General features: G+C 40.5%; 1 protein-coding gene across 1 annotated transcript; it reads left to right on the top strand.

The window, feature by feature from the left end:
* Positions 1-4,070: 4,070 nt before the first annotated feature.
* Positions 4,071-5,821, top strand: LOC137287071 (transmembrane protein 45B-like). The gene is made up of 2 exons (XM_067819188.1): positions 4,071-4,136; positions 4,432-5,821. The coding sequence occupies exon 2, from the start codon at positions 4,462-4,464 to the stop codon at positions 5,332-5,334; it is 873 nt and encodes a 290-aa protein (XP_067675289.1). The 5' UTR covers positions 4,071-4,136; positions 4,432-4,461; the 3' UTR covers positions 5,335-5,821.
* The last annotated feature ends 9,077 nt before the right edge of the window (positions 5,822-14,898 follow it).

Genomic DNA, 14,898 nt, shown 5'->3' with positions numbered 1-14,898 from the left:
CGCTGCTTGCTGTCTGTATGTAACCGATGTACATGTATTCTTATTATATAATAAGTCTGTGTCGAATATTTCATTCCTGCACAATGTATTCCAGGAAACACATTCGGTTTTGAAATACCGAAACATTGCTGTGTTGTATTAGGAAATAGGTTCAAGAAGTCATGGAATCCGACAAATAGTTGGCTTATTTGCGTAATTGTAACCAGATTTAATGGCGAAATATAATTTTCCCATCCAAGTCGCTTAAGATTTTCCTATACTGGGCACCCACTGATGCATAGTGTTGAATGAAAAGTTATTAAACTCGCCAAATCCATATTTCACGTTCACCAACACAGTGGTTACAGGAAGGAAAGTAACTGGTCCTGAGCAGCAAACAGAAACACTTTTAAGGTCCCCCTACTTCATCCTAATGTCTCACATGATTCTCCTTTCCCCATTCTCCTTGTTATTCCTCATTTCGACACATCAACAAAGCCATTGTTTTATACAATATATGAGTAAACTGGCATATCATAAATACCTGTGACCTTGCCTTCAGCTACATTTGGTTTCATATTATGAGGGGTTTCAGGTGTTCTGCAACCCAAAGTACGTAGCTACACCTTCCACGAGATGGTCTATACCTCTTTCAATAATTAAAACTCAATATTACGGTTATAAATCATATCAGTTGTCGACAGTATATTTCTCACATCCAAATACATACCGTTCAGAGCTCCCCTAACATGGCCAGAAACGCTCCCTTGATGAAGGTTCTCAGTGAGGTCACCGTGCACTTGAAGATACACAAAAGATACAAAATACATATCAACCATGTTCAATGATTACAAACCGATGTAGAGATTGTGAACAACAGTGGCGTTTACAAACACTCTTTCTGTCAATAATCGTTAATTATCCAGTAGTGTTCGGCAATGTTTCCACTGCGCCTTCGTCATTCATAGAGCGTCATTTGTATGGAAGGCAAGGTACATATATTGCGTGAAGAACCATCCACACACTGTTCAGTTAAATATGTTTGATTGATTTCTCTTACTTAATCTTGCCACGTTTAAGGTGAAGAACGTTGCATTTGTCGAGCCCAAAGGACATGTCGAGTTCAAAGGAGCTTTCGAGGAGATGAGTAAGAGGTGTTGGTGATAAGCGCTAAACTGTTGCAAGCCATAACACTCCACCTCATCAAGCAAAGATTTTGTGACCGACATATAGTACTAAAAAAGTGGCCCTGAAATATTATTTGTTTCAGATATTACCATAAAAGTTTTCAGTAATCCATAAACGAGTCGATTAAGACAGGCAAATATGCTCTATCAACCTCTAATCCATTTCTGAGGTACAGAATTATGAGCGTTTCAATCCAGCACATTGAGAGGGTAGTACGTTTTTTTTTTGACTTTTCAAGGGTTATTGTTTAAACCAACAATTGATCCTCGCAACTGTAATATTTCCACTTCAAGTAAATAGATCAGTGGAGGTGCAGTATGATGACCCAGGATCTTAGACTGCGAGACACCTTATAAATATGTTGTGTTATGTTGTGTATTTAGACATGTAATTAGTCGGAAGTTTTACTTCGGGTAAGTCAAATCATATTTCTTTGGAAGAAGCATTGTTCGACCTTTCAGAGCCAAGGAGGTGAACCACATGTGCCTATGAGAGAATTGCAGTAATGACGTTTGGACACAAGGAACAGTTCCCCAAACCCGTACCGTAAGGGCCTTCCGCAATACTTTTCGGGTTTACGGTTTTCAGGTAGTCAACTGTAATGAACCATACCCATGGTGACCTTATTTTGTCAATGTACACTTTTGTTGTACGCTGCTCTCAACCCATTTGCAGTAATGACGTTTGGACACAAGGAACAGTTCCCCAAACCCGTACCGTAAGGGCCTTCCGCAATACTTTTCGGGTTTACGGTTTTCAGGTAGTCAGCTGTAATGAACCATACCCATGGTGACCTTATTTTGTCATGTACACTTTTGTTGTACGCTGCTCTCAACCCACGGTACAGCTCACAACTTACAAAACCAGATCGCTCTCCTGGTATGAGTTGTTGAAACAACCTGTTCTTACTATGGCTTTGCTTATTACAAAGTCTTCTGTTCTTTGTGTTAGGAAACCGTATGGAGACTTTCCATGTTCAAGCAGCAACATATATGTAACAGTTAACGCCATCCAATGCCAGTCCACGATGGAGAAATACTTTCATTTATATGTTAGATTTGATTCTGCGGGATAATGTTATATTGTATAACTGATCACCGTGTCTAAATCCGTACATCACAGGTAGTATAATGAGGTTTCGGGATCGAACGAAAATATAAAGCCTTACCGGCCAACATCATCGATTTCCATTTGTGAGCACATTTGTGAATCGTCAGTGTCAAGTACAAAGAGAAAGCGTAACGCGATCGTCCAGTTGCAGGGTCAGAACTGCTGCTTTTGGAACTGGGGGTTAATGCAAAGATTCCCGAAGGGTGTTGGTAGCTAGCTTACCTTTTTCGCATGTACAATCTGACGCCAGAGCTGGTCGCAAAAGTTATACTCTGCCAGGTATGTATCATTGGCGATGCTATATCCGAAAGCTGCTTCAGATATTCACCTGTGGTATTTGTTTCATTCGCATATACAAAGAGTGTGGAATTAAAGAATGCAGTTGATTAGTGAATGAACTCAATGAAAGAAAAAAAAACGTGCTCAAACGTGATCGTCTTTTAACTGATCAATTAGCTTTCACACTGCAGAAAGATGACACACTGCATATGGTTAACAAACGTAGCGACAAGAGACTATGGCTGTAAGGGTTGCCTCCCTTCTGTTGTGTTTCAGTTGTAGTATCAATTATACGGGCGCACCCACACGCAAGTATCACTTGCTCAATTCCCGCGGAATTTAAGCATGTTTGGGTTGTCTCCCTTTAACCGAGGTGCGCGAGAAAGGACGGGGACGGCATTTTGTCAGCACAAGTGCACGTGCTTCCCGAACACCTGGCTGTCCCTTTCTCTGCACTCCTCTCCTGTAACAATGAGTAAAAAAATCAATATTGTGATGCTAGTTTGTTAAACAACTTATTTAAGACAAAGAAATCTGCTTAAACCCCAAAGAGCTGGCATTATATTTTGATCATGATCAGCGTTTCATTGAGTATTTTATGTTTATCAGTTTTCGATTTGGATTGCAATTCGTCTGCCCGCTTTTGAGCCAAACGGACGACAGGTAGATATTATATCAATGAATGACAATCAGGAACGTAGGCCGTCATAAACTGACCTTGTCATCTCACGTTTGATACCAGTTATCTCAAATCGTTTACTCAGCCTCAGGTGTATGAGAAAAGTAGACCTCGGCACAGATGGATTGTGTGACAAGGATCCATGTATTAGTAAAGGGTCCGCCTTCGTATCAACCGAGAAATGCACATGGATGTCCTGCTCTCCTCCATTATCTAATCAAAAGGTAGACGCCGTTCATGGCTGATAATAGGAATAACAGAATGAGCACATCGGCTACTGTTATTGATATGATTGTTCACCTGTTTGTATTCAGAAATTGAAAAGTGTTTGTGGAGCACACAACGCCATATTTCCACAAAACCGTGTTTGATGTATTTTAACTGTAATGTAAATACCGTGCAAGGCTAGCAGATTTTGAACTTGCATATGTCACCAGTATGAAATGTGAATTGCCAACACACACATATACCAGCCGTAACTGCATTTTCTACATGCACACGGACTATCTGCTTGCTGGCTATCTTCGGCGCAATTTAAAACTATAATTAAATATGAAAAATATAATTTAAAATTGGGGTGGATACCGATTTTAAGGGAGTTCGATATGCACTCATTATAGTTTATTTGATTTATTAAGTATTCGATGGGTCGTGTAACTTATCCTGCAAAAATATTTGAGAAGAGAAGAGATCATTATGTCTTACTTCAAAACAGTGCACTTTTCTGTCACATTTATCCTTGGTTTTTATGACAGACTCATTGTGTCCAGAACATTAACTGACAAACATCTACTCTTTAAATGAACGTTATCTTTATCAACGAGTCGCGACCAAAGTACGAACTGGCGGACTGGCTTCATCAGCACATGTCGACAGCTGGGACAGGCTGCAATCTGTGAAAGTAAGTAACTGTCAATAGCTCGCAAAACGAATGCTTTTGTTTAAAACCCAAAAGAAAGAATTATGTTGCTATGTGTTCAGAAATCCGTATTGTATTATATACACTCCAATGAAATATCATTAATAAAGATGCCATTAAACATGCTTGTGTTTTTAAGACAGAGTGTAAATACGACTTACAGGTCTTCCATTTGAGACCTGACATAGTCAGCATATTTCCAATAAGTTGTGACAATCAGTATATAACATCGTCATATCTATAACAAAAATCGTCTCACTTGGTTATCATTTTGCAGGTTTGGGTGTTAGTCCCTTCACAAGTGGTCATGGGGTCATTCGGAGGTCACGCTCTGCCAGGTTCCTTCTTCATCATCTTTGCGATATGGTACACCGTCCAGTCCTTCCGGAGATACTTCCAGTGCCGAGAGAATGGCGCCAGGTTTACATCCACCGTCACCTTCCCCTGTTCTTGTCTGTGCGGCAGATTCAAACACTGGCCCGTTGAAGGCATGATCAAACTATTCTTTATATCGGTCGGACTGACAGTTGAAATCACTGCCGGTTTCGTCGACGGAAAATTCAGAAGCATTGGCAATGGGCAACACGCGACAATGTTCTTCTTCTTTGGCATAACAGGGCTCATCGACTTGCTGGTGCACTTCCGAGCCCCGCTTCCACCCAATACTGACTACATCTCAAACGCAATAGCCTTTGGTGTTGAGGCTTTACTGTTCAACTTCCATCTGTACGGGAGAACCCCACTGGATGTTCTTGTACATGTCCTTCTGTTGTACGTCGTCCTGGCCAGCATAGTTTGTGTCTTTGTAGAGATGCGATACCGTCATAACTTACTGTCCCCCCTCGGACGGGCTTACCTGATGCTGATGCAAGGAACGTGGTTCTGGCAGGTGGGGTTCATTCTTTACCCTCCACTCGATTTTGCCAAGTGGAATGAGAATGACCATGGACAGCTGATGCTCGCCACTATGTATTTTACATGGCATGGTGGTGTCAATTTCATTCTCATGCTTCTCATAGGAGCTGTCATAGCATGTCGCTATCGACGTCGTAACGTCTACTACAGCAACGAGCTAAACATGAAACGACTTATACATTCACCAGGACAACAAAAAAGCGTCAGCCTGAATGACGAAAGTGGATCCGATGTAGAGTTTGAAAAACCGCCCAACGGACCTTGATTGCTTCCAACACTCAAGTAACCTGTTCGAGATATTTTTCACGCTTTGATGTGTTCTTTCGTACCGCGAGCTAAAACTTGTCTATCTTATGATGCAAAATATATTTCTCGACAGAACTGAACATGAAACAGACATTGCTGAGCTCTGGATAATTATGTATTTTGATATAACCTTACGAAGGATTCTGATTCAAGATATTAGTGTCTATTCAATGTGTTTGCTTTACCGTGGTTTGTGAAAGACACACATACACAATTAGCTTGTGATCGTTATAGAACTACCGCAAATTCTGCAGGAATGTATTTTCGTCATTGAATGCATTCTTTCTGGGTTTTATGAAATGCAGCAACACACCGTCAGATGTTGCTATTGGTTTGATGATGGGTAGAAATGGCGTTTAGAAATGTTTTGGCAATATTAGAGATATTTTATGGTGAGACGTATTAACTGAAGAACAGTTATAAATCATTAAATTTCGATTCGTTTTGACTGTTTTCTGTCGTGTGTTGGGAGATTTACTAAATGAATATTAGTGCAACATGATCCGTTAATGCTAGAGCTATTCTAAAACAGAATCTCCTCATGCAGTTTTCCAAAGTGTGTGTTGTTCACGTAATATATAATCGCATATGTACACATTGTACATATGTGAACTGGTGACACTGAACTTACTTCCTGCCAATTTGACAAGGAGCCTTATATCAAACATTGAGCTTATGACGCATGAAACAGGTAGGGATGTATTCAAGAACAGAGGTCAAATTCTTTTGTGGATGGATGTGCTTGAAGATGGTCTGGTTTTAGATATGTCTCTTTAAGCCAGTATCTTTACCACCTTAATGGCACCTATAAACTTGATGACCTGTGGACAGCCCCAGAGAAGACCCCGCCGAATGAAAGTCTGGTACAGCTGGCCACCATCTGAATATAACATGTTATCTACTAATTGAAGTGTAAGTGGCATATGCTTACAGGTGTCATTATTATCAAGACACGTCATCACGGGACATTGGTTAGTCGCGAAGTATCCATGTCTCTAAAAGCGACAAATCCATTTCCCTGAATATGAGTCATATTTAATGGATCACTCACTTCGAATTTTCATGTCCCCGATTCTCTGTGTTATTACGCCCACGTACTGTCGGGAACCTACTCTTGTCGTAAATGAGGTATATTAACCACATTTCCCCTCTGTATGGAAACTCTAAAACATCTCAGTTTTAGTCTTCGTAACAACAGGAGCCAGCAATAATGGCTCACGGTCAGTGAACAGCTAGACAAAGATCGAAGTTCCGTGCACAACCCACAAAGCGGACCATACTTACGCCAGTGATAAACAATATAGTTATAATAGCTCGTAAGGCTACCCACGCTTTGTTAAATTCCGTTATGACAGGGGAAGGACGTTGGCTGTATATTCCTCTCGTATCGTGCAAGTATTCACTTAAGAAATGAGTACGCTGACGCCGGGAAATACACCGCTTTTACAATTAGCAGCAATATTACAGAGAGGGATACCGGCAATCTGCTTCACACATTGTGGGAACCGGGCCTTCGAACGAACAACGAACGCTTATATACGACTTGTCTACGCCACTGTCCCCTGTGTATCATGAAAAATTAACACATACTGTGCATGCATTAAATGTATTGGAACGTTACCTTTGGAATAATGTGCATAGTGCATTTTACGTTCTCACATCTACAACCGTATTGAAAATACATGACTAAATCCTTGATGTATTTATAACTTATCTCTGACATAGGTTCGGTTGTACGATTACGACTGTTCCACGAGCATGTTTCTATGACTCATTATCAGATAACAGGTGTTTGGAACAAGGTGAAAACTTCCACTCCAAACTGCGGCAGATGTCATAAATACATGCAAAGACAAATCAGCTATTCACTTAAACAAAACACAACAACATTGGGCATATCTTAAAGCCAAAACAGTGAAATCTACTGAACATAATTTCTACCACTGATGTACAATATGAAATTAGCAACATCACTCAATAGTTAACCCTCACGGGGCCGTAAGAAAACAAGAGTCTGCTTTTAACCGCGATCTAAATAATACTTCCTTGATGCGAACACAAACGCAAAATGACTTACATGTTTCCGAAAGAAAATGCATTGAAGCTGTTGAAGTTTTTACGAGTCGTTTTCTAAACAAGACGAGAGATTTATTTTCGATACATGCCTGTCTATTTTTCACAGAATCCGTAATCTGTATAAATGATCAGTTATCTGTATAATGATGTACATATCTGGCTGTTTATCTGTCTCCAAAGCATCGTAACTATGAAATACAATGTAATATAGCAAAACAGGTTATTGCTTGCCACCAACTGAAGGTAGATCACCCTACTTGATACCCTAGGGACTTACAGTCCTCCTGATTCTTGCATGGACCCTAGTTGGATTTACATTACAAACACAGGAGCATATCAGTATATCCGTTTTAGAGACACGGCATATTCGATCGCACTTTAAAGTTGAAGAGATCAAAGACTGATTTCTGAGTTTGACGGAGTTTAGTTTTACGCTGCACTCAGAATTGTTCCAGCCACGTGGCGGATTCATTTCTGAAGAACAGTCGTCTTAATAAACCAACACGGAGAACATTATAGTCTGCTTGCTTGACACAAAAGCGTAAACAATAATATGAAATGCTGGAACATACTGTGTCCGATATTTACTTTTCCACAAGCGTAATAATACAATACCAGCACATACATAATAGAGAAATGGTGTCTTCATTTCATGCGCTGATGTTTCAAGAGCACAATGTTCAACTTTTAAATCAACAACATTTATCAGTCTTCAAACATCATTGAGACACGTTGTGCCACTTACGCGGGAATTAACCTAGCACGGAACGACGTGAATAATGTCTATCTGTGCCAATCCTGTAAGAAGTAAAGGTGAGTTAAGACATATCTTTCGTGTCATGTCGTTTAACATCGACCAGTTGCTTATGAATGTCTCAAGTCCAGCTGAGAGATATTTCGCTTTTCAGCATTGCCACAGTTTGTGTAGACGCGACAGTGTCTATATAGGGGCGACATGCATATCTACTATTTTGCAGATGAAGGATGGCAGTCTACATTGCGGTTGGTGGTCGAACTCGATGACGATTTTCTTATCAAACACTATATACTCAGTTATTCTCATAATTTAATAATCCTCTCTCTTGTCTCTATAGGAAGCAACGCTGATGTGTTAACCACTGCTGCGAGAAAGGCGTCTTTTGGTTGCTAATTCTACACGGTTACATTCCAAACTGAAACACGAAGCTAACCCATACTGTGGATAGCAACCGAATTTTGGATAGCAATATTGCAGCGTACTTGACTGACAACAATGGAATACCCCGCAGTCGTGAATCAGATGCTGACTAATTAAATCTAAAATACTTTAACGAAAAAGGGCGATACAATATAAAAACAGGCTGTAGATCGCCAACAACTGAAGGTAGATCACCATACTAGGGGCCATGGGGACTTTACGAATTTTACGATACTTTAACCCCCATTGAGGATACAGCCACTAACAGTCTGAGTAACTAATTCAAACTGCCGATAAAGACTACCACCAAACGATACCGATGACGTCACACGCTCAAATATTTTATGCTTGTAAGAATTACAATTACTTTGTGGAGGGTCACCTTGAGGATAAGTAGTGATCAGGAAAACCAAGTGACGTCACTCATTCACAGACATTTTATTTTGTATTACAGAGCAGCTACGATGAAAAAATATGACACGGTGCAATTTTATGGTGCGTAAGAAACAGATTACTGTTCTCGCGTCTCTTTCGCTCGTTAAATACGTTTTGAAACAACTCGTAAGAGGAATGGTATCTGACAGACACTCGTTTATTAATCTTGATGTGTCATGGTAAACGAAGACAAACGACATAACGACGCAGTGTCGAATGAAAATTAATTTTAGTTGTTTTTTTTTATTTTATTTTTAATTTTTGTAAAACATATATACTGTCAATTATATATTCACTGCATTCGTCATCCGTGGTGCAAAAAGGTGACAGTAGTGAATTATGTGAATTGTCTGTGATAAGTGATAAAAAATATTTAAAAAATGGTAGGACACAATACAGTAGTGGCACAGAACCCAGTAATCAACAACATAAGTATCGGTCTACGCAGAAGGGAGACGATGACATGCGTCAATGAAATCAGCAACCCTGACCGCACGATCCCTTCAGTAGCCTCTTCGGACAGTCACAGTGCGATCCCTTTCGAGGTTAAGTTATAAACATTGATAAATCGTTGCTCAAATGACTACAAGGGGTGTGGACAAAGTACTATGTACATATGACTACACTGACCTGTAAAACAGCACAGTGGTCGTGATGGTCAGAAGTAATATTCCTGCTAGCAGAACGACCGCTACCCAAGCACTGAAATATATATACATATGTCTGTATACGTTAAGATTTGTTATGTAGTCATACGTATTCATCTTCACATCATCAAAACATATGGGAAAACGTTATAGGAAATTATAGGAAACGGATTCACCAGCTTATCAGTCTGCTTATATACTACTCAAAATAATTCAAGGAACACCTAGGTTTTTTATGATAAAGAAAACACTTATGATGGGATGAAAACGAATTTTATTGGTAGTTATGGCCAGTTCAAACTAAATCAGATGAATTCACATCAAACATAAGCAGTGTATGGACACAATGCATCTTCTCCCGTGACAGGACTCCCATAAGGCACAGGAACTAGAGTTCTCAGGTGTCCCCCCTCTGCTCTCAATCCAGGCGAGGTACCGTCGTCTCATCGATGCAACAAGATTCCTCAGAGTGCCTTGGGGAATGGCGAACCACTCTTGTTGCAGGAATTGCAACAACTGTGCAGTATTTATTGGGGACGGATGATTGACCATTACACGTTGCCCCAACACGTCCCTATGGTGTTCAAAGGGCGCTAGATCGGGTGAATAGGCCGGCCATTGCATATTGTTGACGTTGTTTTGTTGCAGGAAGTCAGTGACCACTCTCTGTGGTCGTGCGTTATCGTCCTGCAAAATGGCTGCTTGACCAATGGTGTTTAGGGCTGGAATAATGAGGGGTTGCAAAATCTTATCCCGATACCTTATGGCAGTGAGATTCCCTTGGATGTGATAGAGAGGAGTGTGATGGCCATTGCTGAAACTTCCCCACACAATAACTGACCCTCTACCAAACCTGTGTCGTTCCCTAACGTTTATGTCAGAAAACCTCTCACCCGGACGTCTGTACTCATTGTACTGCAAACAAAATCTAGACTCGTCAGTGAAGAGCACATTGTTCCACTGACGCCTATTCCAGCGCAAATGACGTCTGGCCCATGCTAAACGGTTGACTGAGTGGTGGACGTACAGCTTGACGTCGTGACCTTAGATTGCTCTCACGCAGACGGTTCCTGATAGTCTGATCTGAGACACTGACGTCTGCATTTCGGAGGAGACTTCTAAGGGTGTTTGCAGTGAGAGTTCTTTGTCGCAATGCTGTGATGACGATGAATCTGTCCTGTCTTCGAGTTGTTATTCATGGACGACCTGGGCGGCGTTGTGCACGGACTTCTCCAGTTGTCTGGAAACGAACCCATAGTCTGTGAATAACCGAGGGTGAAACATTAAGTTTTCTCGCTGCCTCATGTATGGCAATTCCCTCCTGGATCCACCCAACAGCTATCCCCCTGTCGGCAATGCTTAGACGTTGAGGCATGGTTTTCAACATGTGACTAACCTGTGTTCCAAACGTTGCTTATTAGGTGAATTTATGCCTGATGTTCAGGGAGATTTGCACTATCACGTGCATTGGATGGTTTGGGTATATTCGGGAGAATAAGACCCATGGAAACCTCATTTTGACACTCAAAACTGAGGGAAAATGTGTACCTGCTACTTCAAACCCTTCACAATTCTGTTAGGTTATCATCCTAACATAACGTGACCCTTACCAGTTGTCGCTCAAATGAAGTCAATACTTTGCACCCAATCTCTGTACATTTTCCAGCATATCAACCAAGAGCATCTGACCCAAAATTACCACTGTTCCTTGGATTCTTGTGAGTAGTATATAGCTAAGAACTTGAAATCTGACTATTGTACACAACTTTTGGAAAAAGATAAAATGCTTTAGGTGAATGATCACAATGATGAATAGATCATATTTCATACTTGAGAAGCTCATTGTCAAAGTGGGATTAATCACAAGTTGGTGATTTGTTTTACCAGGAGAACTGTATCCTGGAGAATTGGCATCATGGAGAGTGCTGTTATCTGAAATAGGAGTATTTGTAGAGGTTTCCGGGGCCAGTGTTGCAAACGATGGTACTGTAACTGAAGCTGACGGATCAGATGATGGTGAAAGCGACGTATATTTAGACTGTGTTGATGATGATTTCTTTGGCATTTTCTTTTCACCAGCACGCTTGTAGTCTGGAACATTTGTCAAAGGGAGTGGTGAACTTAGTGATGCTTTCTGCGTTTGTTTTGGCTGATGAAGTTGCTGAAACAGCTGAGGTTGGACAGGACGTTACAACGGTATCTGTATATCGTGTTGGTGTTTCGGGTGATGATACTACAGCAGACACACAATACTCTGGATGTTACTGCAGGGTCTGTCTCTGAGGCAGATGTTTGGGTATATGCCTTCGTTGAAGATGTTGCTGTAGCCGTTGAATACATCAGAGAAGATTTTAATATTGATGTTGTTGATGTTGGTGATGGTGTTCTTGATGTCGATGTTGGTATTGATGTCGATGTCGATGTTGATGCTGATGATGTTAAAGACGTTGGTGGTGAGGATGATGCTAAGTGCGTCGTCTCTGCTGAAGCGGTTGACGTAGTTAAGGATGTGATGTTGTTTCCAGCAACAACACCAGACAAACAATTGAGTTGTAAAGTAACATCTGCAAAAACAAATGAAGAACGAAAAGACATGGATATTTTAAGGCATGTCAACTTAATATCTAATCAAAGGACCATCCCCATTCACCAGAAACCAACGAGGAAACCAATCAAAAGGGACTCGATGATCTTCCAGAAGCATAATCAAGAAATCAAGGAATCTGATCACGAGATTCTGCCACGCCTAAGGGGCTGTACTCTACACTGCTCTGTGAGGTGAAAAGGGGTTTGACTTCCTAATTAAGAATATCGCCCAAATAACGACGTGTATGAGGGTGTATATCTGGCTGCTTGTACTAGCACAGACTTAACCTGTTTGTGTAGCCAGGTTTAGAGATAGATACTATGCCATACTTAAGCACGAATGCCCCACTCACACACATTATTCTGACTCTGTGCCGACCAGTCTTTGTTGTTCCATTGATGCCGAGCGCCAGGCAGGCACCAACAAGTAACATGTTTTAATGTCTTTTGGTATCATTCGACCCAGGATCGAACCGACTACCTTCCGCTCACCGCGCGTACACCACGAAGGCGGTCTAACCCCGCTAATAAAATTAATAAGACTGCTCTCAGATGACATTTACAAACATATCAGATTATTACAAATATCCTCTTCCATAAAATTACTTTATTTGTCTTGATATGTGGACAATATCTGACGACCTCATGCCCTGTAATATGCACTCTCATGATTCGGTTGGCTTCTACGATGTAGATTATATCTGAGCTCAAAACTACTGATCGAGATCGAGTATCCTCTAAAGTATCTTTATGGCGGAAAGAAGAAAATGAATCCCGACATGTTACCACAGTCCATGTCCAGACTGAAAACGATAGCCAGTAGCTAGCTATTGGAAATCGCCCTGTCTCGTCCATTCTGAATCCGGTATTGCGCACATCGGCCTCATATAATAACTGACTTGATTGTGGACAGTCAGAGATGACACGAACAGGCTTACAAATATAGAAGTACATTAACTAACATCAGGTTGACCTGATCATCAGCAGCACTAATGCAGCTTAAGCTTTTACTGACAGCCATGTTATAATGAATATAACATTCATGCATTGTCGTGTACATAGTCAAAAATGAAGTGTATCCTTGTTGTAAAAAGCAAGGTGTTGTATAACATTGCGTACCATCACCCATTATTGTTCCAAAACGGATGCTCTGATACGGAGATTCATTACGGCTATTGTCGAAATGCACACCAAGAAATAGACTAGCGAGCAAGCCCCACTGTGTCTGATCCATCAGCTTGGCGAACTTACAGGATCTGTTGTAGCATGATTAAGTGGGCGAACGAACATGGCTTGTTGAATGTTTGTGTTAGAGTATTGAAGATACTACCGTCGAAAGGAGCCCTTCATATCGCACGCACGCACATACATACATACATACATACATACAACTTTCAAATTCAGACAGACAGACAGACAGACAGACAGACATTTTTATTCAGTATAGAGGCCGCGGGCCCAAAATAAAAACATAATTCAATTTTTCAAATCACTGAGCATATTTTAATTGACCCTCTTCTCAGCATGATAGAGGAAATATCCAACATTATAAAGAGTGTTTGTGTTGGATCTTTTAAAATGTTATCAACAGACATAAAGTTGTGTGGAAAGAAGGTATTTCTTTCTAATATCTGCATATAGTGGGCATTTCAGCCAAATATGATATTCATCCTCAATGGCATTTACGTTATACTTTTTGCAGTAGCTACACAGCCTTAGATGTCTATCAGTATTGGTGTATCTTCCCGTTTCTATGGCAATTTTAAAGTTTGAACATCTAAATCTGGAAATAGCATTTCTTACGTGAAGAGGTAAATCACAACATAAGTATTTTTCAGCATCGTCCAATTTTTTTGGACGATTTGTAGAAACAACATTTAGGTGTAGACTCCAGAGAGGTGTACCATGCCTGCTGTAAATTATCACATAACCACTGTTTGAACATAGATTTGAAAGCCTTTGATTCTCCAACACTGTGGCTTAACCAGGCGTAACCAAAATCAAAGTGAAATAGTAAATGCTTAACCTAACTATCCCATGTAATTCTCCCACACTCAAGTGCCTTAAGCATCATGTAGGACTGATATGGTAATCTATTTCGGGTAGCTGCAATAAGTGACACCAGTACTTAATAGGCTTTGTTGTGTACACTCGCTGTAGTGGATACCTACCACATTATCCTAAAACCATATTTGATGAAGGAAATTTGTTGACTTTAAGAAAATATTTGCAGAAAGTAAGATGACCAGATTCGATAGTTTTACAATAAGATAATCCCTAGACTTCTGAACCATAACATAAAATAGGAGTAACCATTGAATCGAATACCTTAAAGAGGTCTGAACAGGAAATATTACCAACTTTCCTCTGGAAACCATTTTAATTGCTAGTATTGCCTTATTTGCCTGTGATGCGCCTTGCTCCTTGTTTCGGAGTAAATTTTCAACCTAAGCAACGATAGGATGAAACTACTTCAATTGGATCTCACTTGTAGTACCATTTCTCATAAGACCGAAGTGGACCCCCTGTCTAAATACAACAACCTTAGTTTTCTTCACATTTACACACATAGTTGTATTATTGCAAAATAGTTCTAGAGCAT

This window comes from Haliotis asinina, chromosome 6 (assembly GCF_037392515.1).
Source record: "Haliotis asinina isolate JCU_RB_2024 chromosome 6, JCU_Hal_asi_v2, whole genome shotgun sequence".
In the NCBI taxonomy this organism is placed as follows: domain Eukaryota; kingdom Metazoa; phylum Mollusca; class Gastropoda; order Lepetellida; family Haliotidae; genus Haliotis; species Haliotis asinina.
The sequence above is the reverse complement of the archived record's forward strand: the minus strand, read 5'-3'. Positions and strand labels throughout refer to the sequence as shown.